Below are 24390 nucleotides of genomic sequence, written 5' to 3'. Positions count from 1 at the left end.
CCGCGCGCCAAGGAGAAGCTGGCCAAGCCGTGTCCGTCACGGTTTATTGTTTTTGGAACAGTGGCCGCCCTGCTGGGGGGCGGCCTGTGCAGCTGGAGATCTCAGCACCTCGGCGAGGGCGGGGAGGGTGGGAGGGGCTCGGGCTGCGGGGCGCCCCCGATGGCCGGCAGGTGGCCGGGAGATGAGCTGTGGCGGCATCGCCGGTGGGGGTGAGGGGGCGGCGGCCGCCGGAAGCAGCAGCGGCAGGAGGCGTCGCGGGGCCGCCCTCACCGCACCAGGTGAAAGGTGAGCCAGTACATGAGCAGGGGCTGCGCCGCCGCCACCGCCATAGTCAAGTACATGCGCAGCTGGTTCCGCGCCCCACGCACCGGGATGCCCTCGGCCGCCGCCTCCGCCAGGATCTTCAGCCGCAGCGTCCGGATCTGGACCGGGGAGGGTGATCACTCTTGAGCCCGGCCTCCTTCGGGACTCCAGGTTCCCCACCCTTCCTTCCTAGAGTGGCTGGGCTCAAGTCTGCTTCTGGGGGCCTCGGGTCTCTCCTAGATCTCCTAACACACAGGGAGGACCTCCTTGTCCTCCCAGGCCTTGGGAGAAAATGTGAGGGTTCCAAACTCAACTGCCAAGCCAGGGCCTTAAGTTGGTGAACACCCGGTCCAAAAGGATGGCCAGACTTGGCCCTTTGGCCACCACCAGCTTGTGCTGCACTTGACGATTTTTTAACGCAAGTCAGAAATGCCATTTTTTCTCCCCAACTGTTTTGTTTAAACCTCCCCTAAAGTTGTAAATAATGACATGTAAATTGAAGTTTATCTGTGGGGCAGATCTGGCCCACCAGTCACTAGCTTTTGCTCTCTGCTCCTCACACTTTTCATACATTCATGGGGTTCTCACGGCAAGAATGCTGAAGTGGTTTGCCATTTCCTTCTCCAATGGACCACGGTTTGTCAGAACCCGCCACCATGACCTGTCTGTCTCGGCTGGCCTTACACGGCATGGCTCATAGTTTCACTGAGTTACACAAGGCTGTGATCCATGTGATCATTTTGGTTAGTTTTCTGTAATTGTGGTTTTCATTCTGTCTGCCCTCTGATGGATGAAAATAAAGAGGCTTCTGCAAGTTTCCTGATGGGAGGGACTGGCTGTGGGGAAAACAGGAGTCTAGCTCTGGTGGGCAGGGCCATGCTCAGTAAATCATTAAATCCAATTTTCTGCTGAGGGGTGGGGCTGTGCTCCCTCCCTGTAGTTTGGCCTGCGGTGGCCCAATCCTAGAGTCTGCAGTCTTTATGGTAGGCTATAGGTTCTATGGTAAGGGTAAGGGCGATCTCCTCAAAAAGGACTTATGCCAGCACGCCACACGCTTCCCGGGACTGCTACTATCAGGACCCTGCGGCAGGCCACTGTCGACCCACGCCTCCGCTGGAGACTCCCAAACACTCACAGGCAAGTCTGGCTCAGTCTCTTGTCACCCAGGAGAAGGGGGCGAAAGAGGATGAGATGCTTGGATGGCATCATTGACTCAATGGGGATGAGTTTAAGAAATGCTGGGAGACAGTGAAGGACAGGGAAGCCTGGAGTGCTGCCGTTCATGGGGTCACAGAGAGTCAGACATGACCATACGACTGAACCATCTAACACTTGCTCACACTGATACTCTCAGTACCCTGAAGTGGAATCATTATCACCCCAGTTTACAAAGGGTTTCCCTGGTGGCTCAGTGGTAAAGAATCTGCCTGCCAAGCAGGAGACAGGTTCAATCCCTGGGTCAGGAAGATCTCCTGGAGGAGGAAATGGCAACCCATTCAAGTATTCTTGCCTGGGAAATCCCTTGGACAGAAGAACGTGGTGGGCTCTACAACCCATGGGGTCACAAAGAGTCAGACATGATTTAGCAGCTAAACAACAACCACCTTTTCAGAAAAGGGGAAACAGGTTTAAAGAGAAGAAGTGAGCTGCCCAGGATCCAGCAAGGCCTGGGGTTAAAGCCAGGCCTCGTGTATCCCAGGGGTCCTAACCAGCCCTTCTATACCAGCTGGAAGGACTCTCAGAGAAGCTACTTCAAGGACACTATACTCTTTTCATCCTAAAGGAAATTCTGGAAGGAAAGCCCACCATACAAGAAAAGCGGAGTGAGAGCCCACTGGCTGGCCCCTCCTCTCCCTTCAGCAACCCCCCAGACATCCCCCTCTTCTGGGAAGCTCTAGACCCCCAGGCTAGGGCAGCCACTCCAGGACTCCTCAGGTCACCAGTATGGCTATAGGTCTAAACTCCCACCTGACATCCCTTGCTCGGATGACCTGAGGGACCCCCAACTCTGTCTAGAAGGCCTGTGCCCAGAGTTCCACCCTCCCTTGAGCCCCAGCTCACCATGAACACAAAGATGGACACGCAGCACCAGCCCAGCACCAGGTAGTAGCCGATCTTCCCAAAGACCAGGCCCATGAGGACCCCACCAATCATCCTGTGGGGAGACGGGGGAAGGCTGGTCTGAGGACGAGGCCCCGGGGCTGGAGGCTGGCAGCGGGGAGGCAGGGGGAGTACTCACCCAACATACTTGTAGCCCAGGAAGGCCACCAGGTCGATAGTGCTGAGGTCTGTGTTGACAGTGATGAGGTAGAGGCTGAGCAGGATGGCCAGCACCTCCACTGTCAGCCAGGCCAACGCCGAGCTCGCCTGCAGCCCCAGGAGGTCTGGAGAGAACCTGCGACGCCCGAGCTCTGTCAGCCAGCTGGCTGGCCCAGACCCTCCCAGAGCAGGGGGGGACAGCCTCTGGGGGCAGGGTGGGCGCTAGAGACCCAGCAGGGACCAAGATGGATGCGGGCCCTGTCCTGGAAATCCCATCCCGAGTGACAGACAGCCCAGAGAGGTGAGGCCAGATGTGGGGAAGCACAGGGCGGGGCAGGTGTGTGACCCCATGGGGAGGGAGGATGTCCGAAAGGAGGGGGCACTTGAGCTAAGGCTTGAAGGAGTAAGGAGCTGATGGGGGAAGGAGACCTCTGCCATATCCCCAGCCTCAACAATTCATGGCTCTAATGACAATAGTTTTCCATGCCACGAAGGTAATGAACAGGGGTCTGTGAGCAAGAGGTGGGGGCCTGACCCAGGCTGGAGGGTGGGGAGGCTTCCCTGATGCAGTACCAGCACAGGGGAGACATGAGGAGTGGGGAGGAACACACTCCTCAGCAAAGGGAGCCAGGTGTGCAAAGACCCTGGGGAGGCAGCCCAGGTCCTTGGCAGAAACAGAAAGAGGACCAGAGTGGCTCAGCAGAGTGAAGGGAAGGGGCAGAGAGAGACTGCAGGCGGGCAGTGATAGGCTCCGGAGCTGGGGCTTGGTCTGGGGACAGCTTCTGAGCAGGGGGCGGAGGGGGGTTGGCATGGCCAGGCCCACCTCTCAGAGAAGACCTTCCTGTTGTAGTTGGGGTGCAGGAGGTGTGTGGGGGCCGGGCAGTTAGTTAGGAGAGGCCAGGGGAAGGCTAGATTCAGTGTCACCCACCACAGGGTGGGGAAGAAGAAAGAGGTGAAGGTAACCCTGAGGGTACACCGAGGGCTCTGTCTTGGGCTAAATGGCTACACGGTAGGACTGTTCTGACCCAGGGGAACCAAAGAGACCTTCTTGACTGTCCCCCCCGCACCGCAAACCCCACACCACTCAGCTGACCCCAGGTCTCTTACCTATCCTGGGTCCCCAGTGCCAGGCCAGCCACCAAGACGTAGGTGATGAAAGCCATGGCTGTGGGAGGCAGACACACAGACACTGGTCAGAAGAAGGACCATCGGGGCCTCCGGGCACCTAAACGTCTGCCCGAGACAGGCCCGCCCGGAGGGAGGAGGTCGCCGGGTGGAGGTGGGTGGGATGAAACCTGGAATGTAGAGGTCAGGAGCGTTGACGTCAAAGCGGGGGGCCACCGGCGTGTCCTGCTGGTACTGCACCTCCCAGTCCTGTGGGGAGAGTGGGGGCAGCAGGCAGGACCTGGAGCGGGGTGCCTGCCCCTGTGCAAGCCCTCTCTCGGGGCCAATCTATCTGGCCTGCCCCTCAGTCTCCTTTACCCCTGCCCATCATGTGCCCTGGGGGGCCAGTGCTCACCTGGTGTAGGTAGGGAAAGACGAGCAGGCCCAGCTTTTTGCCTACATACATGGTGTCCACGGCGAAGTAATACTTGAGCTTGGTGACAGGAATGAAGCGGTCGATCTGGGGAGGCAGAGCTCAAACCTGAAGCCCCGGCCCCATGGCCCCTGCCTGCCCCCCACCTCCCACCAGCCCGGCCCACTCACGTTCTTATCCACCAGCTCCTTGCCCTGCGCAGCGAGGCTGCTCCCATAGGCCATGGCCATGTTGGACACAGGATCAGCCAGGAAGGCCCCCTGGGGCGAGGCGGAGGCTGCAGGGTAGCCCAGGCCGCCAGGCACCCGCTGGGCCCCATAGCCCCGGCTCTGGGCTGAACTCGTGTCATCAAAAAGCTGGTGGGGGTCAGCCATGCCTGGCTGGGACACAGGAACCCTCCGCTTCGAGGCTGCAGGGGAAGAAGGGTAGGAGCCTTATTCATTTGTCAGGAGCTCTCCCTCTGGCTCCTGCTACAGTGGGGCACTGGTTTGGACGTCAGATGGGTTGTCTAACCAACTATGGTGTTAGAGAAGACTCTTGAGAGTCCCTTGGACTGCAAGGAAATCAGTTCTGAATATCTACTGAAGGACTGATGCTGAAACTCCAATCCTTTGGCCACCTGATGCGAAAAACTGACTCATTGGGAAAGATCCTGATGCTGGGAAGGATTAAAGGGAGGAGGAGAAGGGGACGACACAGGATGAGATGGTTGGATAGCATCACCAACTTGATGGATATGAGTCTGAGCAAGCTCCGGGAGTCGGTGATGGACAGGAAGGCCTGACGTGCTGTAGTCCATGGGGTCACAAAGAGTCAGACACAACTGAGTGACTGAACCGAACTGAACGTAGGGTTGTCTAGTCTGGTCTGGGTGGCCTCTGCCATCCATCCACCCATCCATCCATCCTTCCAGATAACGATGTTGATGATGAGAGTGACGGCCACTATGTGTGGGGTTGACTGTGCACAAATCCTCTCCTAAGCCTTTACAAGCAAAGTCTCTAGACAGACAGCCTCTCTTCCTGTTCCCTCTTAGTCATTCAGCTCCAACCGCAGGCGCCTTGTTGCTCACTGAACACACCAGGCACCGTCCATCTCAGGCCCTCTTCACTGGCAGTTCCTCTGAAGCTCTTGCTTCAGACACCCTCAGGACTCCCTCTTCTCTTCGAAGTCTTGGCTCCATGGCACCTTCCCCAACTATCCTGTCGACAACTGCATCTCCCTTGGTAACACGCCGCATTCCCTTTCTGCGCTTAATTTGTATCTATAGAACTCAGCACCAGCTGACATACTAGCTGTTTAATTTCTCTTGTTTCACTGTCTCCCTCACTCCAATGTGAGCTCCCCAAGGTAAAGAGCTCTGTCTTGTTCGTGGCTGAAGCCCTAGCCTCTAGAACAAGGTTGGAGTAGATACTTGATTTAAAAAAAAAAAAAAAAACCTGATGAATGAATAAATGGCCATTCCCATTTTACAGATGTGGAAACTCAGGCTTAGAGAGGCTAAGTGGGGACTTCCCTGGTGGTCCAGTGGCTGAGATTCTGTGCTCCCAATGCAGGGGGGCCTGGGCTCAATCCCTGGTCAGAGAACTAGATCTCACGTGCGGCAACTAAGACCTGACGTAGCCAAGTAAGTAAATAGATAAATAAATAAAGAGAGGCTAAATGACTTGTGCAAAGGGAGTGACAGAGCAGGATTCCATCCCAGGTTGGCCTGTTAAATATTATAATAATTAAGCCCCAACTGACCACTGAAATCACATCAGGCCATGTTCTAAACACTGTGGATGAACTCATTTAATCCTCACAATAACCCATTCTGTGCTGGTGATACTATCATCCCATTTTACAGATGCTGCTGCTGCTGCCAAGTCACTTCAGTCGTGTCCGACCCCATAGACAGCAGCCCACCAGGTTCCTCTGTCCCTGGGATACTCCAGGCAAGAACACTGGAGTGGGTTGCCATTTCCTTCTCCAATGCATGAAAGTGAAAGGTGAAAGTGAAGTCGCTCAGTCATGTCCGACTCTTCACGATCCAATGGACTGTAGCCTATCAGGCTCCTCAGTCCATGGGATATTTCAGGCAAGAGTACTGGAGTGGGTTGCCATTGCCTTCTCCTTTACAGATGGGATGCCCCCAAAGAGGCTCAGGTCCTTGCCCCAAATCATACAGATAGCATGAAGCAGAGCTGGGTCTCAAGTTTTCGAAAGGTCCCTCTGCTTCATATGGGGAACACGCTGGGGAGGCCGGGTTAGGGAGAGGAAAGAGGCGAGGAGATGGTCCAGGTAGGAGAGATGGATGAGGTGGGCATTGGGCGGGGGGGGGGGAAGGGGGTCACTGCTTCTGGATGAATCTGGAGGTAGGGCAGGATTTCGGGAAGTGTGCTTGGCTGGGGGAGGGTAAGGAAGAGGGAGGAATCCACGTTGTCTTCCCAGATTCTGGCCTGAGTGGGTGGGGTGCTGTCTACGGAGATGGGAAATATGAAAAGGGCGTATCTGAACCCAGCGCTCTGGCTCCAGCACCCTGACCCAAAGCGATGCCTTCACAGCAAATTTACTGAGTGCCTCCTCTGTGCCAAGCGCCATGGTGGGAAAAGGGCAGTAGGATTACAATGGGATGGGGAGAGGGGTCAAATAATCCACATCATGGCTTTCTCCGCACCTCCATTTTCTTCTCAGTGGAAAGGTGTCCACTCTGGGGCAGAGTGACACTCATAAGCTGCTCAGCCCCTGGCCTGGCCCATAGAAGAGTGATCCATCTCATCACCTGTCATCAGTTATTAGCCCCTCAACTCTTCCTCTTCATTATGTGTAGCCTGAAAACAGACCCAGGGAAGTCCTCGATCTCAAAGCCAATAGCGCCAGCCCTGGCCCACTTGTCCCTGACCACCACTTCTCTTTCCCTCTCCCACTTCTGGCCAAAGGGCTGGTTTCCTGAAAGCTTTGGCATAAGCCCTCCCTTCCTCTTTGTCACCACCTCTGACCTTGGCAGTTGGGGTTCTGCTCTCACTGGTCCCTTAAATGCACCAGCATGTAAGGCCCTTGGCAGCACAGAGGCCCTTGCCACAAATGCCAACCTCTGACTCAGTATCTGCTTTCCTGGCTTCTGAGACACCGTACTACCTTTTTCTCTCTCCTGTTGGAGTCCCACAAACATCGACTGAGCCCCTCTGTGTGTTAGGCTCTGCTGGCAGGCAAAGTGGATACAGCAGTGAACAAAAGGGAACCGCTCACGCCCTTATGGAGCTGATGGTCAGATCAGTCCCTCAGTCACTGGTTTCTCTCCAGCTCCCTGAACTGTGTGACCCAATTTTTCACCCTTACCCTTGTCTTCTGCCTCTTACCTAGGGCAATCTCACCACACTCCAGGCTTTCAAAGCCACCCACCTGATGCCCTGGGCTGTCTCTAGCCACCATATCCTGCCATGGCCCTCTGGCTACCCCTGGGCCTTTACCTCTGACATTGGTTCTCAGCCACCATGTCTCAATGTTACCCTCCTTTCTCAGATTTTGTCATCTTGCACCTGAATTAAATGTCCTACCAGGTTCCCCTGTTCATCCCTGGACCCAGCAGAGATTATTTCATGCCCTCTGCCTAAGATCATTGCCCACTGCACTGAGAATAAGACCCAAATGCCTATGAGGCCCTGCATGACCCAGCCCTGCCAACCACCCTGGTTTGTTACCTCTCTTGGGACTCATTCCACCTGGCCACAAGGGCCTCCACCTCTCGGGCCCTGACCCTGCCAAGCTCCTCGCCTCCTCAAGCTTTAGAATAGACAGTGCTATCACCCTAGAACACGTTCCCACAATTAACACCGGCCAATAGAGCACCTGGCCTCAGCTCAAAAGACTCCTTCTCAAGAGGCCTTCCTTATCCTCCATATGAAGCCCTAGCCCTACCTTGCTCTTTCTCATAATATCCAGTGGTTCTTTTTTCTCTTTTAAGCAGTTAATACAATTTCTAAATCTATCTTGTCTACTTGTTTACTCAGCACAAGCCTCCCAGGCTTTTCCCTCCCATCACAAATCCCCTTCTCATTCCTCCTCATCAGCTGTATCTCTTCCAGGAAGCTTCACTGACATGGCAGGGCTGGGTCAAGTTTCCTAATCTGGCTAACACACACCTCCATCCCAGTCATAAGCTCTCTGACTGTGCTTCCCCCATCCCAGCCCTGAGCCCTATGCCTGCACATAGCTCCATCACACTAGACTGTTGCTGTCTTCCGCTTTGTACTGGTAGCTCCATGAAGACAGGAAGCAGGACTGATGGGCACGTCTGTGTCCCCAAGATCCCCTACTAGAGGGCCAACCAGGTATCTTAACAACGGTTGAAGGGAGGAATGCAGGCATCATGACTTGAGGCCTACTCAACTCCCCCCCACCCCATCAATTTCCAATTTACTCCCTTTACAGTTCTAATTACTTCCCAAATTATCTTGCTGACTAGTTTACTTCCGAGTTTAGTGTCTGTCTGCCCACTAAATTCTGCGCTGTAAGTTGTCAAGTTGTAGGCTACCACTGGGTATTAAAATTCCACCAGCACAGGGCCTGGCACAAGTGAGTTGAAGCAAGATACGCTGAATGAATAAATGAGATGCACGGACGCTCCTGGAGATGAAGAGGAACTAAGAGATAGAAATGCACAGACACGGGAAAACAGCACAGTAAATCCAGGTTCAAATCTTAAACGAGGAGTAAACACGGCCCTCTGCGATCACGTAGGGCTATAGGACTATAAACGCCTTCCTATGGTGCGTGGGCAACCGCGCAAGGCCACGGAAGGGCGGAGAGCGGCCAGAGGGCTAACTACAAATGAATGGAAGTCGCGTTTTTCTGCACATCACACAATATCTTGCCCAAACTTGTTTTCTTCTAAAGGAATTTCCTAAAGAAAAGAAGAATCGACCCCAACGCGCCCCCTACCCGACCTGGCATCCCTGCGCCGTGCACACGTCGTAGCTCCCTGACCTCGTGAACTCTGACCTGTGGCGACCTCGCCAACTGCCGAGGCGGCCCCGCCACGCCCCGCCCTCCCGATCGCTTCGGTCGGCCACGTACGCCACTTACGCTGCCGGGGCGTCCCCACCGCCGCCAAGCCTCCCGGGTTCATCTTTCGCCGCCGTAGCCGCAGCCGCCGCAGCCGCCGCCCCAGCCACGGTTCGAAATGTGCCCGCCCGGCTCCCGTAACCACGCCCTACCGGCAACACGGCAGCCAATGGGCGCCTCGATCGCCCAAAAGCCACGCCCTCTCACGGCGGCCTAGAGAAGTTGGCGGTAAGAGGAGAGTTTGGAGGCCGGTGACGTAAGGCAAGAGTCAGGCCTGCAGGGCAAGGAGGGCGGAGCCGGGAAGAATCCGTGTAGTGGGAGCTGTCGTGCATGCTGGGAAATGTAGGTGTCGTGCGAAGAGGCCGATGGGAAATGGAGTTCTCTGTAAAAAGCGCTCAATTTAGCTCCTGAGAGCACTGGGGAGCCAGAGAAGGGTATGGAGCAGGAGGAGACACATTTGTATTCCCCAGCGGCTAAGTGGAGTTGTGCGGGCTCTAAGGCTTATATAGTTTTGCCAGACTTTCGGTATTAAAGTGATTATTTAGAGTGACAAAAGGACATCCAGCAAGTTAGATGGGAAGAACCAGTTGTCTTTTCTTGAGGTGTATTGTTGAAAAACAAAACTAAACCGAGAAAATATGAAAACCTCGCGAGCTTTATTCAACAACTTATGAATTAGGCAGCTTCACATCTAGTAAATAGGAGGGAGTTTATAGGAGTTGTACAAAACAAAGGGGTTTTATGAAAGGAGGCAAGGAAGTTATTAACAAAAGAAAAGGAAGAATTGTTTCAGGCCAGGTCACCTTCTTTTGGGGGGAAGGTGAGAATCTATCTTGTAGAATACTTCTACCTTTGTAGGTGGGAGTTGGGGGTGGGAGTGGGGAGTGTAGAAATGGAGAGGTCCCGCACGACAGATTACCTCACTGGTGCTGACCAGGAAATTCCAAACTGGCCGATTAAGATTACCTTCCTGGGGAAGGACAAAATTGCAACTAGGTCAGATATTAAAATCTAGGTTCGGTATCATGGGGCTTCTTTGGTTGCTCAGCTCTTAAAGAATCTGCCAGCAATGCAGGAGACCTGGGTTCCATCCCTGGGTTGGGAAGATCCCCTGGAGAAGGGAAAGGCTGCCTACTCCAGCATTCTGGCTTAGAGAATTCCACAGACTGTATAGTCCATGGGGTCGCAAAGAGTCGGACATCACTGAGCGACTTTCACTAATGTGTTGGTATCATGGGGTTTAGCACAAGTGGCACATTTGGGGGTCTCTGGTTTTCTTTTTTAACACTATCTTTAGACATTTCCCCAAATATTCATAAAAATGCTCCTGTGTTGCAACCTGGTTTCCCTGGTTTGCCAAAAACATTATGACCCTCCACAACTGAGTGCACACAGGCGCACCTGCTAGTGAGGAGCACTGAAAATTGTTACCTTAGTTTCTCCTGTGTCTGCCCTCTGTCTCTCCCTGTCTAACTCTGTCTCCTTTTTCTCCCCCTCAGCCTCCCCTTTTCTGTCGCTCAGTTCCTCCAGTTATCTCAGGCAAAGATAATGGTAGAAATGACTTCTGAGGAGTGATAGTATTCCGGAAGGATGTCAGCAAGTGACTCTGTCACTGTGGCTTTCCCTTTCCTCCTGTGTATGAAGTTATGAAGTTGCTTAGTCGTGTCTGACTCTTTGCGACCCCATGGACTGTAGCCTACCAGGCTCCTCAGTCCATGGAATTTTCCAGGCAAGAGTACTGGAGTGGGTTGCCATTTCCTTCTCCAGGGGATCTTCCCAACCCAGGGATCGAACCCAGGTCTCTCGCACTGCGGGAAGACGCTTTACCCTCTGAGCCTTTTCTGGGGAACTTGAATACTGTTCTGGTCTCTCAGTTATGAGTCCTGGCTCCACAGTCCTGTAGGCATCGCCATCCCAGCCCCTGTCTCTCTGCTTCCCTCATCACAGCCCCTGATCCTCTGATCTGTCACTCTGCTGAAGTGCTGGGAGCCCCCTGAGGGCAGGACCCAGGACAGCCTTGGTCGCTGCTGTTTCCCTGGCATCAACCAGCAAAGGGCCGGGCACAAAGTGGGAGCTGAGCAAAGATTTAAGTGACTAGCTAAGGATCATGCATTGGAGAAGGAAATGGCAACCCACTCCAGTGTTCTTGCCTGGAGAATCCCAGGGATGGGGGAGCCTGGTGGGCTGCTGTCTCTGGGGTCGCACAGAGTCGGACACGACTGAAGCGACTTAGCAGCAGCAGCAGCAGCAGCAGCAGCAGCAAGGATCCCCAGTCTGTGAAGGCACAGGTGACACCTGGCCCTGTGGTGTCCCCCTTTGTGGCGTCCCCTCCAGGTGGATGCATTCCCACTCCAGAACGCACGACTTGACGAATGGATGGAGGGCTGGATTTCAGTTTGTCCCTCTGGCCCCTCAGCCAAGCGCCCCGGTGCGGCGCAGTCGGGCAGCGACTCCTCGGTCCGCGGGCGTAAAGGAGTTTTCGGATTCTCTCTGGCACAGGGAGCCGCCCGCTCGGGGGAGGGAGCATCCTGCCGGTCTCCTAGGTCCGGGAGCGCTGGGCTCCTCCCCCTCGGTGCCCACACCTGGTGGTGGGGCGTGCCTCAGTTTCCTCCACCTCGGCCCCTCCCCTTTTTTCTTTTCTTCCTCTTTGGGTAGCTGGTGGCAGCGCGTCGAGCATTCCCGGAACTGAAGCCCGGCGCCGGACGATCGGGAGGCGGGGGCCACGTCAGCGGGGCGGCGGGGGGCTAGGCGGGCCGACCGGCTGAGCCATGCGGCGGGGTGCGCTCCTGGCGGGCGCCCTGGCAGTATATATCGCGTACCTGGTGCTGGGCGCGCTGCTGGTAGCCCGGCTGGAGGGGCCGCACGAAGCCCGCCTCCGAGCCGAGCTGCGGATGCTGCGCCAGCAGCTGCTGCGGCGCAGCCCGTGTGTGGCCGCCCCCGCCCTGGACGCCTTCGTGGAGCGGGTGCTGGCGGCCGGACGACTGGGGCGCGCCGCGCTCGCCAATGCCTCCGGGTCTGCCAATGCCTCGGACCCCGCCTGGGACTTCGCCTCGGCTCTCTTCTTCGCCAGCACGCTGGTCACCACCGTGGGTACGTGAGCGCCGCCCTGAGCCCCCGGCCCACGAGGACCCGAGACCCCCCGCTCCCCCTCGCCTCCCTAGGGACCCCAGAGCCACCACGAAATACCCCGATCCCAGCAGATCAGTCTCAATTAACTCTGAACCCAGGATGCCCTCAAAACCCCTTGATGAGAACCAGGGACCCACACTTGTGGGATCCTCCACCTTGGGGAGTCCCCATCCAGACCTTTCCTCCCAGTAGGAAGTCCCGCAGTTCTCTTGGGGTCCGGGGCCATCCTCAAAGTACCTTTGGGCAAGCATCTAGGGCTCCCTTTCTCTGTCTTAACTACCTTGGAGACCTGGGTCTAGTCCCCTCTAGGCCTAGAACAATCCTCAGAGACCTCCTTTGAGAACCCAGGGCCCTCTGCCTGAGACCCTCTCCCCATTAGCCACCCAGGACCTCAGCCCTTCTCTCTGGCTCAGACCTCCATCCCCTCCAACACTGTCTGCTGATTCTGCAAATACATCCTTCTGGGCTGTGTCCTTCCAGAAGCCCTACCCCAGTCTCCTCCTGGCCCTGGTGGCCCAGTGAGGACCCTGAATCTCCAGACCCTCTCCAGGCACCATCACTAAAGACCTTACTGCCAGTAGAGATCCCTCAGCAAAGACCCAGGGAATCCATCTCAGACTTCCACCCCTCTGGACCTAGACCACTCCCCAGCAAGGGCCCCTGCCCTCCTCCTGACCACTGTCATACTTCCCTGCAGGTAGCCCTGACTCTAGACACAAGACCCCTCTTCACATCCCACTCCTTCTTGGCATCTCCTTTGTATTGGGGGAGCCCTCAATGCAGGGCTTTCCTTCCATTAGGGACACCCCTGCAATTCTGCAGCTCTCAGCTGTGGAAGTGTGGGAGAGAACTTGAGCGCCTTCCAGGAAGAACCATTGACTTTCTAACCAGAAGGTCCTCACCCAAGACTTCCACTCCTCCAGTCCCAAAACAGCTCCAGCAAAAACCCCTAGTGTTTTTCAGACCAGGGACTTCCCACGGGGGCCTCTATTTATTTATTTTGACCTCTCCACTCAGCATGTGGGATTTAACCTGTGCCCTCTGCAGTGGAAGCTCAGAGTCCTAACCACTGGACGACCAGGGAATTCTATAGGGGCCTCTTTGAATGTGACAACCTTAGCTGAGACTGTCACCAATCTCTGGTCCCTGATACTCCTTATAAGAGCCCCAGAATACCTGGGACCCCAACGCTGGTCACACATGCTATCCTTGAGACAAGAATCCACCCACCCCCCAACCAGGGTACCAGCCCAGGGACTCTACTCTCCGAACCTGCTGCCCCCGCCCCTGGACTCCCCCTGTCCACCATGAATTTCTCAAGAAAGGGAACCTCCTTGGGACCTGGGACCCCTTTAGTCTCCTCCAGACCCACAGCTGGGACCTTTTGCCCCAACTCTGTCCCAGCCTGGTTTGGACTCTCCCTCCATCAAGGATGCTCCAGGCTCTTTGTACCCCAGAACCCTCCCCACTATTCACTCAAGACCATTACCGCTTTCTACCCTGGACACTCTGAGCCAGGACATGAGACACACGCCCCCTCCCATCATCCCCTTAGCATTGTCTCCCCCCATCATGTTGGCTCAGGCATCCTTGGGCTCAGAAGCCCCCTCTACCTGAGAACCACCCCCTCCTAATCCCATTTGTAATCTCACTGGTGCCTGTTCCCCTTCTTCCTCTGGACCCAGGACCCCAGCCCCAAACCAGGATCTGTTTCAAACCAGGACACTGGCCTCTGATTTCAGATTACTAACTGGACCCCACAGATCCCCTTCTCTGGACTTCTACAGCCTCAAGTAGGACCAACACACCTCACCCCTCAGCCCTACCTGGGAAATCCCTCACCTCAGTGCTCCTCAGACCTGGAAAATCCCTTTGTTTGTCAGTCTCTGCTGGTCCTCCCACAACCCCTCCCCAGCCCACAAACTTCCTCTTTGCCTCTTTGCTAAGATTTGGCTTCCCAGGAGACTCAAGTGGTAAAGCATTTGCTTACCAATCCAGGAGACTGAGGAGATGCAGGTTCGATCCCAGGGTTGGGAAGATCCCCTGGAGAAGGAAATAGCAACCCACTCCAGTATTCTTGCCTGGAAAATTCCATGGACAGAGAAGCCTGGAGAGCTACAACTGTCCATGGGGTCGCAAAGAGTTGGACATGGCTTAGCAATTGAGCATGCTAGGATTTGGACTGGGGAGGGGTCTGGGGCTCAGCTAGCCCACACACCTAACTCCCCATCCCTGCTGACAATGGCCTTTGCCATTTGTCACCGGGAGGGCCTTTTGTCACTGTCAAGTGGACCAGCAAACCCGGCCACAGCAGCTGGGCTGGATCTCACAGACGCTGGCCACTTGCTGGCTGAGCCTGCCCAACCTGCTTCGGGGCTTCACTCTCCCTGTCTCCTCCTAGATCCTGCCTTCTGAGAAGTCATCCCAGGCAGGATAGGTGAAGAAGCCAAACTCAAGGCAGGCACAGGTTCAGATTCCTGTTCAGCCACTGCTGATCTCTAGTCCTCTGTGTCCTCCGTCATCTGCAAAATGGGGATAATCACATTCCCTACTTCACAGGAATAGTAAGACCTGGTAGAAGACTTAACCACGCCACGTATGGACTTTAACTCACTCATCACAATAAGCCTTGTGAGCCAGGTGCTGTTTGTGGTCCTGTTTCTTAGCAATAGAATCTGAGGCCCAGAGAGGTTGGACAACTTGCCCAAGGCCACACAGCTAGGAAGTGTAGAGTGCAGGTTTGAACCAAGGCTGTCAGGCCTCGGAGTCCCATGCTCTTTTTTTAAATAAAAAAAATTTTTTTTTAAATTTTGGATGCACTGGGTCTTTGTTGTGGTACGTGGTCTTTCTCTAGTTGCAGCACACAGGCTTCTCTTGTTGTGGCACTAGACCGTCTCTAGTTATGAAGCACGGGCTCTAGAGCACACAGGCCCAGTAGCTGTGGCACGTGAGGTGTGTTGCCCTGTGGCTGGTGGGATCTTAGTTCCCCAACCAGGGATCGAACCCAAGTCCCCTGCATTGGAAGATGGAGCCTTAAATCACTGGACCACTAAGGAATTCCCCAGAGTCCCATGCTCTTAGCCAGTGCACCACACTACTTCTTAGGCTTCCATGAATGATGAAGGGTGATACATGTCTATTGTAAAAAAATGTCTGACATTCCTTAAAAATGGTAAGTTATTGCAATAGGGGAGAGAGATTGCCCTCAATTCAGAGTATAGCAAAGATAGCTGGAGGTTTAGAGCTGAGAGCAGAAGGAGGGGACTAGTGGATGGAAAAGTACTAAGAGGCGACATGGATGCTAAGGGGATTCTTGCTAAATTGGCTTAATAGGATTCTTGTTAAAGACTGCCAAGGACTTCAGTACAAGTGGTGGATAATGAGAAATTTGATCAGATGTCAAGTGTGGGGGATTCTCCCTAAATAAACTTAGTGGCATTGTTGCGTCCAACTCTTTGCGATCCCATGGACTGTAGCCTGTCAGGCTCCTCTGTCCATGGAATTCTCCAGGCACAAATACTGCAGTGGGTAGCCATTCCCTTCACCAGGGGATCTTCCTGACCCAGAGATTGAACATACATCTCCCACATTGCAGACAGATTCTTAACTTAGGATTCCTGCTAAAACCGGGCTTAGTCATGAAGAGAACTCAGAGGGGCCTGACTCAAGCTTGGTCAAGCAGGAAGGCTGTGTCCATGAGACATGCCAGTAATAATAACCGAGCTTGACAGAGCCTCATTTATCATTAGTGCTGTTGGCAAAGCCGGGAGCCCTGAATATATCTAGAGAAATGAAAACCCGACAACATTCAGAGAGGCCTCTCCCACAGCGTTCCTGGGCTTGTCACAGGCCCTAGTCTTCTGAGAAAGATCTGAGGCCTGGAGCTGGTTCAGGCAGCCTTACTGCAGTTGAGGCCAGGGCTGGAGGAGTCGGCCCACTTGGAACTGGGAATGCGGAGAGGGAGCAAGCATCACAGTCTTGCTGACTCTTTCCATGACTATGCTAGGTGCCCTGTCCCAACCTGTACTCAAGGAAGGGATCATTTATGAGACCATTTTCAAGTACTCTGAGGAAACAGGCTCAGAGAGAAGTCACTTGGCCAATATCACACAGGCACCAAGTAACAAAGCACTGCTTTGGACTCAACTCTTGGAAGTAGCAAGTTGAGGCTCATAGCCCACATTCTATTCTTCTTTCTTTCTTTTTTAAATATTCACTAGTTTTTCAAAAATATTTGTTTATCTATTTGGCTGCCCCGGGTCAAAGTTGGGGTACGAGGGATCTTCGATCTTCTTTGCAGCATGCAAACTCCTGGTTGTGGCATATGGAATCTAGTTCCCTGACCAAGCATCAAACCCCAGCCCTCTGCATTTGGAGTCCAGAGTCTTAGTTCCTGGACCACCAGGGAAGCCCCCCCTCCCCGCCTCCAACTCTATTCTAACTCTGATTTTTTCTGTTTATAAGAATTTCATGTCATTTGCAAACCTGTCCTTTCAGCCAGGCTGCTAGAGTTTCTCCATCAAAATCCTTGTATTAATGAAGCTTGGAGCCATAAGTGATAAACCTCAAATAACAGTTGCTTAAATACAATGGGAGTTTATTTCTTGCTCACATTCAAGGGAGTCAGTCCAAGACCAGATTGGTGCTGCATGGTCAGAGACCTTCAGGTTCCAATATAACTCTCAGGCCAGGCACGGTTTCTATTCCCAAGTTCATCTCATGGTCCCAGATGGCTGCTCAGCTCCAGCCTTCCTATCTGTGATCCAGTCAGCAGGAGGAGGGAGTAAAGAAGGGAGATAGGCGTCTCCCTATCTTTAAGGACACTTTCTGAAGTTACTTGCTTCTTTCATCTATATCTCCTTGGCCATAAATTATTCCAGACCACATCTAGCTGCACTGGAAGAGGGAATGTCTTTATTCCTGGTAGCCACGTATCCAACAAGATCTAGAGGATCCTTTATTTTTCCCTAGTTTTTTTTTTTTTTTTAACTGGGGCGAAATACACATAAAATTTACTATCTTAACCATTTTTAAGTGTACAGTTCAGTGGTATTAGGTATATTCATACTGTTGTACAACCAGTGCCAGCACCTATTTCCAGAACTCTTCTTTTAATATTTATTTATGTATTTAGGCTGCATCAGGTCTTTGTTGTGGTGTAGGGGCTTCTCTTTAGTTGTGGAACACAGACTTAGTTGCCCTGAGGCATGTGGGATCTTAGTCCCTCAGCGGGACCAGGGGTTGAACCCACATCCCCTGCATTGGAAGGTGGATTCTTAACCACTGGACCCCCAGGGAAGTTGCCAGAACTCTTTGGATCTTGCAAAACTGAATCTATACCCTTGTATATGCTAATTCCACACTTGCCCTTTCCTCGACTCCTGGCAACCATTGTTCTACTTTCTGTCTCTGTGATTTGTTTAATGTTTATTTTATTATTTTAAAAAATTAATTCATTTATTTGGCTGTAACCAGATCTTAGTTGTGGCACACATGATCTTCGGTCTTCGTTGCTGCCTGCAGAATCTTTAGTTGCGACATGCGGGATCTAGTTCCCTGACCAGGGATCAAATCCAGGCCCCCTGGATTGGGAGCACACTGAGTTTTAGACAGTGGACCACCAGGGAAGTCCCCTGTCTCTATGATTTTGACTACACTAAGTGCCACATATAAATGGAATTGCAGAGGCTTTGTCTTTTTGCAACTGGCTTCTTTCACTTAGCATAATATCCTCAAGATTCATCCACGTTGTAGCATGTATCAGAATTTCCTTCCTTCAAAGGCTGAATAATATCGCATTGTTTGCACTTACATTTTGTTGATTCATTCACCCATCGGTGGCCACAAGGGTTGTTTCCACCTTCTGACTATTGTGAAGAATGCTGCTATGAACATGGCTGTGCAGGTATCTCTTGAGCCCCTGCTTTCGATTCCTTTGACTATATAAAAGCCAGGGGGAGACTTCCCTGTGGTCCAGTGGCTAAGACTCCACACTTTCAATGCAGGGGGCCCGGGTTCAATTTCTGGTCAGGGAATTAGATCCCACGTGCTTCAATTAAGAAGACCTGGCTCGGTCAAATAAATAAATACTTTTTTGTTGTTGTTTTTAAAAAAAGTCAGAGTCAGGGGATCCTTTTGTGTGGAAGATGGGCTCAGGGGAAAGCTGCTCGTATGGGCAATGCTTTCACACTTTCTTATGGACCACAAGGCTGGATCTGTGGTCTTTTGGGCAAGACATTTTACTGTCAACATGAATCAGACCCCTTACCACCCCAGTCATATCTCTGACCCTTTGGTCTGATTTATTTGGGAAATTACGCATTGCCAAAGTGAGCCAGTTTCACCAACACCTGAATTCCCCTTTGTCGTATTTCTGTTTGCAGAACTCACACCCATACTGACCTTCCTGTTTTTCCACAGTCCTCCAAAAGCACGGTGGGGCTTGTCACACTCATTTAAAAATTGTTTTATTTCTGGCTGCCCTGGGTTTTCATTGCTGCCCGTGGGTTTCCTTTAGTTGAGGAGAGTGGGGGCTACTCTCTAGTTGCAGTGTGTGGGCTTCTCATTGTGGAACACTGGCTCTAGGGCATGTGGGCGCCAGCAGTTGCGCAGAGGCTTAGTTGCCTTGCAGCATGGGGGATCTTCCCGGACCCCTGAGAGAACCTGCACCCCCTGCAGGGCGCGCGCTGCCCTGTTGGATTGTGTGGTGTCCGTGGGTTACCAGACAAAGCACTTTGACCTGAGATGGAGCCACAAGAGGGCCCTGAGCAGGGGAGGGACATGACCTGACTCCCGAGTTCACAGGGTCCCTCTGGCTGCATGGGGGGAGAAGGGAGACCAGGGAGGAGGCTGCCGGTAGACAGGACCAGGAGGAAGCCTTGGGGTGGAGTGAGGGGGAAAGTGGGTAGGTTTGGGCTCTGTGCAAAAGTTGAGACAACAGAGTGGATGTGAGTGACAAGGGAGCCGAGGATGACACCAGGCTCTCAGCCTGAGCCGTGGGGAGGGTGGAGGTGCCATCACCGGAGATAAGAGAGTCTGGGAGGGGTGGCTTTGAGGCTGAAATTAGTCTTCAGTTTAGGGCAATCACAGACTCCAGAGTGGATGCTGAGTGGGCCGAAGGATTTCCCCCTGACTCCCGCAGGCTACGGGTACACGACGCCACTGACCGACGGGGGCAAGGCCTTCTCCATCGCCTTTGCGCTCCTGGGCGTCCCAGTCACCATGCTGCTGCTGACCGCCTCAGCCCAGCGCCTGTCGCTACTGCTCACCCACACGCCCCTGTCCTGGGTGAGCCAGCGCTGGGGCTGCACCCCCCGGAAGGCAGCCCGCTGGCACCTGGCCATCCTGCTGGGGGTCACGGTGACCGTCTGCTTCCTGGTGCCAGCCGCCATCTTTGCCCACCTTGAGGAGGCCTGGAGCTTCCTGGATGCCTTCTACTTCTGCTTCATCTCTCTGTCCACCATCGGCCTGGGTGATTACGTTCCGGGAGAGGCCCCCGGCCAGCCCTACCGGGCCGTCTACAAGTTGTTAGTCACAGGTGAGTGGGGTTAGGCTGGCTGGGGACTGAGGGCTGGTGTGAGGGTAACCTGGCCCCATCCCAGAGGGGTGGGACATTGAGAATCACAGCCCCATCCTGGGGGATCTCGTAGCCCCATGGCCATGATGTGGGCGGTCTGGGTCCACTCATTGCCTCTCCGCCATCTCTGCAGTCTACCTCTTCCTGGGCCTGGTCGCCATGGTGCTCTTGGTGCAGACTTTCCGCCGTGTGTCTGACCTTCATGGCCTCACAGAGCTCATCCTGCTGCCCACTCCATGCCCCACCAGCTTCGCGGAGGAAGATGATCGGGTGGACATCCTGAGCCCCGAGCCCGAGCCACACCAGCAGCTCACCGCCGGCTCGCACGTGGACTACGCCTCCATCCCCAGGTAGCTGGGGCAAGTGTCAGGTCAGCTGCAGACCAGGCCTGCGGCTGAGGGGCCCTCGGGACTGGAACCGATGGACTAGCCTGTCTACAAGCACACCCTGGTGTTCCTGAGGCCCTGCCTCCACTGTCTGCCCTTTGACCGGCCTGAGCGCCGCCCTGATCCAGGAAGCAGCACTGCCTTGTTTCCCCTGCCCCTCCTCCCGCCTCCCCGCACACTCTGCGTCCCTGACTTTCTCACCGACCCTGTATTTCTCAGTCTTTGCCTCATGCCATCTGCCTCTCTCACCCGAGTAGCCACTCATCACCTGCTGATTCTCCCAGGCTCTGGGCTCAGACCTCATTTCAGGTGCTAGATTGATCACTTCACCTCGGGCCAGTGACTGGCCCCCTCTGAGCCTTGATTCACCTCTTGGGTCAAGTGGGAAGAATATATTCCCTCATTCAAAACTCCCTCCTCTGTGCCAATCCGTGCTGGGCAGCGCTGGGGCCACCACAGTGTTCCAGATGCTCTGGGCCCTGCTCTCATGGGGCTCGCTGTCCTGTCTCCCATACAGTGACAGTTCATAACAGGCAGGACTTCATTAGTGGGGGCAGGGGAAGGTGCAGGGTGGTCAGGGCTGGGGTAGAGGAAGCACAGGGAATGTACCCAATCCAGCTGGGAAGGTCAGGGAGGGCTTCCTGGAGGAAGGGGCAACTGCACTCAGACCTGAAATCTGAAGAGTAGTCAGTCTGGGGAAGAAGGTGTACCTGACTCGTTTTCCTCCAGTGTGTCCAGGGAGCTAGACATATTTGGATATGCCTGGGGTAGGCCTGTATAATAGAGTCTTCCAGGAAGCTGAGATGGGATCCTAGCCCAGTATGGAAGGTACTGCTTTTAGTGAGACACCATCGTAACAGCTGTTCCTGTTTACCAAGAACTAATTACATTATGTCCCCTGGGCTCTGGAGCCAGCTTGTGTCTGTTAGTTGCTCAGTTGTGTCCGATTCTTTGCGACCCCATGGGCTGTAGCCCACCAGGCTCTTCTGTCCATGGGATTCTCCAGGCAAGGATATTGGAGTGGGTTGCCATGCCCTTCTCCAGCTGGAGCCAGCCTGTCTGGGCTCAAATCCCAACTCAGCGGTGTCCTGCCTGTGTCTTTCGGTGGTCATTTTGCCCCATTTCCTCGGTTTCTTCATCAGTAAAATGGCAATAATGATAGTTCAAAAGATGGTTTCACAGAGCCTGCCATGTTATTCTGGGATGATCTCTTTGGCTAGGCCCTGTTCTGGGTACTTTACACATGAGGAAGATAATGTAGTATTATCATTGGATGTGGGCACATTGTAAGTGTCCTTAAATGACCATCTTGGGAACTTGGCTTCTTTCTTGAGGGCACTAGAGAGCCATGGAAGGAATCTGAGCAGGAGAGGGCCATGGTTAGATTTGGGCTTTTGCTGCTGTGTGTTTGTGGGGTGGCGGGGGGCAGGCTGGGTGCCCAGGGGAGGCTGGGGCAGGAGTGAAGCAGGAGACAGTGGGACTGGGTGAGGCTGAGGGAAGGGGAGGAGGGGGCAAGTCAAGGTATGCTCAGAAGGCCAGGTGGATGGGCCATAAGGCTTACAGACTTGGGAGGGACAAGGCCAGGGGAAGGTCCGACAATGCTCAGCTGCCCCCGAGGTTGGGGACCTGCGAGAAAACTAATTTGTAGGGAGATGTTGAGGCTTGTTTGGAATGGTGGCTGTGAAGGGCTAAAGGGACACCCAGGAGAAGGAAGCAGGAAGTCACAGGACCCTCGGAGCAAGGACTTAGGGGGTGGTTGAGGCTGCAGACAGATGAGGAAACCAAGACTCTGAAGGTGGGTATTGACAGCCCTGGGTGGGAATGAAGAGAAGACCAGCCTTGAGAAATCAGCCATAGCATATATATCAGTAAGGAAGGATTTGGGTTGCAAGTATCACAATCCTGACTGGCACTGACTGAAGCAGTGAGATGGTTGTATATTGTATATCACCCAAGTTGGAGAGATCTCTGGGTATGATACAGTTCACAACTCCAACAGGGTCTTGTGTTCCTTGATTCCCTGTCTCTCTGCTCTATTACCCTCAGCTGAAGGCTTGGCTCCCACATGGGCTCTCCTCATGGCCACAAAGTGGCTGCCACAGGTCCAGGCATCACAAAAAGACATGTTAATTTTTAGTGCAAGAAGAGGGAAAGGGGTGTATCTTCCCATGGTGCCTCTTTGGAAAGAAGGAAACCTTTTCCCAGTGTCTCCCAGCAGACTTCTTCTTCCAAATCATTGACCAAAATTGGCTCCTGAGTCAATCATCGGCCAGAGTGATCATGGCATCACTATGATTAGCTTGAATTCCTCAGGATTTCCCCTGCCACCAGGGACTGAGGCTGGGGCTGAGGTTTTAGTTTGCAGGCTGGGAAATACTTGAACAAAACTGGGCTTATATTAGAAAGGCAGAAAGTTGGGAGAATGGGAGCTATCAACAAACTAGTCAGCCAGGATGATGATGTATAAGTATGCAGGTAGGGACCTGCATAAGGGTTGCCTGGACGGCAGGGTGGAAACAACTTGGAGTTGAAGTTCAGGGCTGAATATGCCCAAAGGGGATTTCTTTTTCTTTTTTTTTCAGGGGGGACTTCTTTTTCTAATTAACATAGTCCCATATGATGAGCAATGACCCCTCAACCAAAGAGAAGAACTTACAAAAGAGGCAGAAAGGAAGTTCAAGAGAGGAGTAGGAAAACCAGGAGAGTGGGAAATATTGGTGAGAGTTGAGAGACTTTTAAAAAGGGAAAAGTCAACATTGTCAAATGATGCTAAGAAGTCACACAAAATCATTTTAATAACACGAGAGAGAACACTTATATAGGATTTACTACCTGCCAGGCACTGTTCCAAGCTCTTGATACACCAGAATTTATTTTATGCTCTCAGCAACTCTGTAAGTCATGTACATTCTCCATATTGCAGATGAGGACAGGAGGCCCAGAGAGGTTAAACAACTTATCCAAGATCACACAGGAAGTGCAAGACAGAGATTTAGATGAGGATTTTTGTTTTTTTGGTCACCTTGCCACATGGAGGCTCAGAAATATCCACTATCTAGTTCTTTCTCAGTCTCCCAGCCTTCCTGGCTCCTCAGCACAGTTGTTGACCCTGCTGCTAAAGTCAGTAGCTGGGTGAGAGGCAGTTGCTTGAGGGAGGAAGGTGCCTGTGTGATCTGGCTTCTGCTCCCCACCACTGCTCCTTCCAGATTCCTTCCTCTAAAAGAAACCAGGCCCTGCTCATTTCAGATACTTAAAAAAAAAAAAAAGTGCACACTTAAAAATGGAAAAAGTAGAAGAATATTCAATAGAAATAAGTCTTTCTCCTGTATGTGGGCTGTGATGACAGATTTTCTCAGGTCTCCTAGGCATGTACCAGCAATATACCTGTGTGTATACGTGTGTCATTAATTTTTTTCTTTCACTTCGCAACAGTGGTACTGAATGGTGGGGTAATTACAATCACAGACTCTGGAGGCAAAGTCCCTGGGTATAAATCTGAACTCTGTCATTCCCAAGTCTGTGGTTTGGGGCCACTCATTGCACCTTCCTGTGCTGTTCGCCAATCCGTGAAGTGGTATAACAGCACCTACCTCGTGGACTTGTTGGAGAATTAAGCAATATCTGTAAATCTCTTAGAACAGTGTCTGGTGCTCAATAAAATATTGGCTCATTTCTGTACCTTTTTCATATTATATGTCTCATATATGCATATATAATTTTTATATGCTTTTCTAATATTCTTTTTCTGCACCTTGCTTTTTTTTTTTTTTTTTTACCAACTCAAGTGTCATTCAGAGATCATTTCAGAGGCGCAAGAGTAGGTCTCATATCCTTTTCTTTTTTTTTTATTTGTTTTTATTTGGGGTTGCACTAGGTCTTCATTTCTGTGTGTGAGCTTTCTCTAGTTGCAGTGATCAAGGGCTACCCTTTGTTGCAGTACGTGGGCTTCTCATTGCAGAGCACAGGCTTCAGGAGTTGTAGGACAGGGGCTCATTAGTTGTGGCTCACGGGCCCTAAAGCTTGTAGGCTTCAGGTGTTGCAGCACATCAGCTCAGAAGTTGTGGTGCATGGGCTTCGTTGCTCCTCAGCATGTGGAATCTTCCCAGACCAGGGATCAAACCCGTGTCCCCTGCATTGCAGGTGGATTATTATCC

General features: G+C 53.0%; 2 protein-coding genes across 4 annotated transcripts; one reads left to right on the top strand and one right to left on the bottom strand.

Moving 5' to 3' along the window:
- Window positions 1-27: 27 nt before the first annotated feature.
- Window positions 28-9312, bottom strand: YIF1B (Yip1 interacting factor homolog B, membrane trafficking protein). 3 transcript variants are annotated; one of them, XM_070387800.1, is made up of 8 exons: window positions 9167-9312; window positions 4270-4508; window positions 4082-4186; window positions 3858-3936; window positions 3670-3727; window positions 2543-2698; window positions 2365-2458; window positions 28-422 (listed from the first exon to the last, which is right to left on the bottom strand). In XM_070387800.1, exons 1-8 carry the CDS (start codon window positions 9207-9209, stop codon window positions 267-269), a joined length of 930 nt encoding a protein of 309 aa, XP_070243901.1. In that variant the 5' UTR covers window positions 9210-9312; the 3' UTR covers window positions 28-266. The 3 variants fall into 3 exon arrangements, with proteins under 3 accessions (XP_070243901.1, XP_005908335.2, XP_070243902.1); XM_005908273.2 differs by having other exon boundaries at window positions 9158-9293; XM_070387801.1 differs by lacking the exon at window positions 9167-9312 and adding an exon at window positions 9028-9046.
- A 1654-nt stretch (window positions 9313-10966) lies between these two features.
- KCNK6 (potassium two pore domain channel subfamily K member 6) lies at window positions 10967-23914 on the top strand. Its single transcript, XM_070387802.1, has 3 exons — window positions 10967-12235; window positions 19416-19811; window positions 19984-23914. Exons 1-3 carry the CDS (start codon window positions 11914-11916, stop codon window positions 20202-20204), a joined length of 939 nt encoding a protein of 312 aa, XP_070243903.1. The 5' UTR covers window positions 10967-11913; the 3' UTR covers window positions 20205-23914.
- The last annotated feature ends 476 nt before the right edge of the window (window positions 23915-24390 follow it).

Source organism: Bos mutus, chromosome 18 (assembly GCF_027580195.1).
Source record: "Bos mutus isolate GX-2022 chromosome 18, NWIPB_WYAK_1.1, whole genome shotgun sequence".
Taxonomy (NCBI): domain Eukaryota; kingdom Metazoa; phylum Chordata; class Mammalia; order Artiodactyla; family Bovidae; genus Bos; species Bos mutus.
Note: the sequence above shows the minus strand (reverse complement) of the source record. Positions and strands in the feature narration are given on the sequence as shown.

Bases quoted from the DNA above. Each gene is read 5' to 3' on its own strand.
- KCNK6 (XM_070387802.1), top strand. From the start codon at position 11,914: ATGCGGCGGGGTGCGCTCCTGGCGGGCGCCCTGGCAGTATATATCGCG. The intron at 12,236-19,415 runs GTACGTGAGCGC...TGACTCCCGCAG, and splicing joins CACGCTGGTCACCACCGTGG to GCTACGGGTACACGACGCCA. The intron at 19,812-19,983 runs GTGAGTGGGGTT...CCATCTCTGCAG, and splicing joins CTACAAGTTGTTAGTCACAG to TCTACCTCTTCCTGGGCCTG.
- YIF1B (XM_005908273.2), bottom strand. From the start codon at position 9,209: ATGAACCCGGGAGGCTTGGCGGCGGTGGGGACGCCCCGGCAGCGTAAG. The intron at 2,699-3,669 runs GTAAGAGACCTG...CGGGCGTCGCAG, and splicing joins GCACTGGGGACCCAGGATAG to GTTCTCTCCAGACCTCCTGG. The intron at 423-2,364 runs GTGAGCTGGGGC...TCCCCGGTCCAG, and splicing joins TGTCCATCTTTGTGTTCATG to ATCCGGACGCTGCGGCTGAA.